The 3,327-nt window shown below is 43.7% G+C and overlaps 1 protein-coding gene across 1 annotated transcript; it reads left to right on the top strand.

Annotated features, from left to right (window-relative positions):
• Positions 1-937: 937 nt before the first annotated feature.
• Positions 938-2,473, top strand: LOC143041505 (uncharacterized). The gene is made up of 2 exons (XM_076213459.1): positions 938-1,116; positions 1,288-2,473. The coding sequence occupies exons 1-2, from the start codon at positions 938-940 to the stop codon at positions 2,471-2,473; spliced, it is 1,365 nt and encodes a 454-aa protein (XP_076069574.1).
• Positions 2,474-3,327: the final 854 nt, after the last annotated feature.

The raw sequence follows: 3,327 nt of genomic DNA, 5'->3' as shown, positions 1-3,327 counted from the left end.
ATCGGTGTGTCGACTTAGACAAAGCTTGTGTACCCTGTGGATTGGCAGTACAGTCATCAGAGACAGAATATATCCCATATAGAAATAGCGGATGAGATTGTGTGGGGAAGTGACGTGTTAAGGTGTATAGCTTTGATGGAACTACACATAATTAAAGGCAGTCAGGTAAAAATGAACAATAAAACGGAATGGGAATCCAATTCGGTAGAGGAAGAAGAGACGAGAACGAGGATGGAAGATAGACCTGAATGGGAATCTAACCCAGGAGGAGGCAAAGAAACAGGTGCTACAAATGAACAGAGAGTCAGTGGAGAGCTATTAGAGATAATAGGTACGTTGAGGAACGTAATAGACATACAGGCACAGAATGCCCAATGCACACCCAAAACCCCAATAAAGGAGGAAAAACCAAGGATACTCGCAGACCCAAACGGCATTCCCATACTAAAGTTGGAAGAGTTACGGGGACTTGATGCCATAGCCAAGTTCCAATTGTTCATTGAGTTGGTGGAGCGATGTAGCGACGATGACCAGGAAAGAATCCTGATTGCAAAGAGTAGGGCCAGCCCGGAATTAGCCGTAGTCATATACAACAATCAAAAGAGGGGAACCATCCACTCATGGGAGTCTTTTAAAACGGGGCTACAGAAGGAATTCGGCATCGAAGTTAACCTAGATCGTGCATGGCAGGACTTAGAGAACATGAGATATGACTGGATAGTCACCAGAAACATTCATACATAAGTTTAAGTACCATCATGCAGTACTCGAGACGAGAATCCCAAGTGAAAGCTTACCAAACCGGGACCAGACCATCAAAAGGAAGCTGTGGAATGGGTTACCCACAGGATCAAAGGAAAGGATTGAGGGATTCTTAAATGATGGTTACCCCCTTAACCACTTCCTAAATAGATTAGAGAATGAGAGGCAGTTCTTGATGATTCAAAGGGACTCGCCGGTGAACGTGTTACATGCCAAGGAGAGGAAAAACAGCTGTACCCGAGGTGATGTCGATGTAGATGAACTCATGTATAGGATCCGCAAACTAGAGGTTCAGTTAGAGCAGGAGAAGGGGAAGAATGCACAAGAAGGTAGCGACCGTCTCAGATACTGTCAGTACTGTCAAACAGCCTCCCATTGGTTAAAAGACTGTTGGAGGAAACCACCCCCTGGCCATTGTTTTGATTGTGGAAAGCTAAGTTGCAGGAGGGGAGACCCGAATTGCCCAGCCTCGATGAAGAGCCAATACCGCTCAAACTCAAAAGGTTCAAAATGACTGGATAACAGAAAATCAACCCCGGTGATCACTACAGAAGTAGGGGGCCAGCAACTAAGGGCATTAGTAGACACAGGGAGTGATCACACATTGGTGTCGGAGAAAGCATCTAAGATGATTGAAGGAGAACTCAACTTGCGGAGGAATCCTCCAAGATTACAAGGGGTCACAGGGAACCCGCTTAGGATAATTGGAATGATAAAAACAAAGGTTAATGTGGGTAATGCAAAGGTAGTTACACAATGGATTCCTATAGTACCAGACTCATACCTAGCTACTGACATACTATTGGGATGTGACATCTTGAATCAAGCAAATTATCATTGGAACGCCAGGAAGAGAACTCTATGCTGGGGTAAGGTATCGTATCCATTTAACACCGTCAAGAGTCAACGGGGGGAGGTCCGACAGGTACGAGAGAGCCCCATTACGCTAAATGGAAATCCGAAGCATCACTTACAAGTAGGTTTGGAGGCTCCAGTATTCTTAGAGCCATATCAGACTAGATTTATAACAGTCCCAGTGAGAGAAAAACCGGGCACATGTCTTATAGTGTATCCCCAAGCAAGTTACAGCCATAACGGTCACCCATATTTAGTAGATGTTAGCGAAGGGAGTTCAATATACGTAGCAATGGTTAACAATTCTAAGAAAAGGCTGAAGTACCAGAAAGGGACTATAATAGGTTCATATGAGCTGACTAGGAACATACCCCCTCTTAGAATTAATGTGACCAGGGAAATACACAATGATCTACTACCTAATTATGAGTCAGCAAAGTTAGAAGGTACTAGGGTAGAGAAGTTGGAAGAGAAAATAAGGGAACAAAACTGGGACCATCTTACTAACAGGGAGCAAAGAGAGCTGAACGAACTGATCCTAGAGCACGAACGGCTATTTATACTGGGAAGCGATGATCTGGGGTTAATTGAAGGTCCACCCGCTCATATACAGGTAAATAACCCTCAGCCCAGTAGAGCTCCTATATACCGTTATCCTGAACAGGCAAAGACAATTATCTCAGATATGCTAACGGATATGGAGGAAAAGGGGATTATTGAGAAATCAACGGCAGCCTGGTTATCTCCAATAGTCCTGGTGAACAAACCCGATGGCAGCAAAAGGATGTGCCTGGACTATAGGCGTGTGAATAAAAAAACTGACAGCAGATGTCTACCCTTTGCCAAGACTAGATGAATTAGTAGAACAAGCCAGTGGTCATGAATATTATGTAACATTAGATATGAAGGATGCGTACTTCCAAGTCATGTTAGACAAGGAAAGCAGAGACCTCACTACCTTCAGTGATGGTGTATCATTATATAGATTTAGAAGATTGCCTTTCGGACTGAATTGTGCTCCTGCTATATTTTCGAGGCGCATGACTGAGGTATTGAAGCCCCTGTTACGGAAAGGTTGGGTCAGGAATTATCTGGATGACCTTATTCTATGGGCACCCACCTTCACAGAACTAGTGAAACGACTAGGTGAATTATTCTCAGTACTGGAACAAAATGGAGTCAAATTAAATTTAAGCAAATGTCTCTTCGGATTAAAACAGGTTACATTTCTAGGACATGTAGTATCAGCAAAAGGTAGTAAGCCATTACCGAAAAACGTGGATGCCATACTAATGATGAAAGCACCAAAGAATGTAAAGGAAGTGAGGAGATTCCTAGGGATGTGTGGATTTTATAGGAAGTACATACCAGATTTCGCAAAAATTGCGGTACCACTCACTAATCTTACAAAGTCAGATTCTGAATATGTATGGAACAGCAATCGCCAGGAGGCATTTGAGCACCTGAAGGAGAAGCTAACCAGTGCACCCATACTAGCGAAAGTACGGAATGACCAATCATTCCTACTAACTACTGATGCCAGCAACACACACGTGGGGGCAGTACTGAGCCAAGTGCAGCCAGAAGGGGGCATTAAACCCATAGGATATTTCTCAAAGAAGTTAAACCCATGCGAAAACGCGGTACGCGATTACAGATAAGGAGGCACTTGCAATAGTGCTAGCTTGCAGAAACTTTCACCATCACTTA

This window comes from Oratosquilla oratoria, chromosome 3 (assembly GCF_046742065.1).
Source record: "Oratosquilla oratoria isolate Oo_2021 chromosome 3, ASM4674206v1, whole genome shotgun sequence".
Classification (NCBI taxonomy): Eukaryota; Metazoa; Arthropoda; class Malacostraca; order Stomatopoda; family Squillidae; genus Oratosquilla; species Oratosquilla oratoria.
The sequence above is the reverse complement of the archived record's forward strand: the minus strand, read 5'-3'. Positions and strand labels throughout refer to the sequence as shown.

Coding starts and splice junctions, on each gene's coding strand:
- LOC143041505 (XM_076213459.1), top strand. CDS start 938: ATGATTCAAAGGGACTCGCCGGTGAACGTGTTACATGCCAAGGAGAGG. Junction 1,117..1,287: donor GACCGTCTCAGATACTGTCA/GTACTGTCAAAC, acceptor ACTGGATAACAG/AAAATCAACCCCGGTGATCA.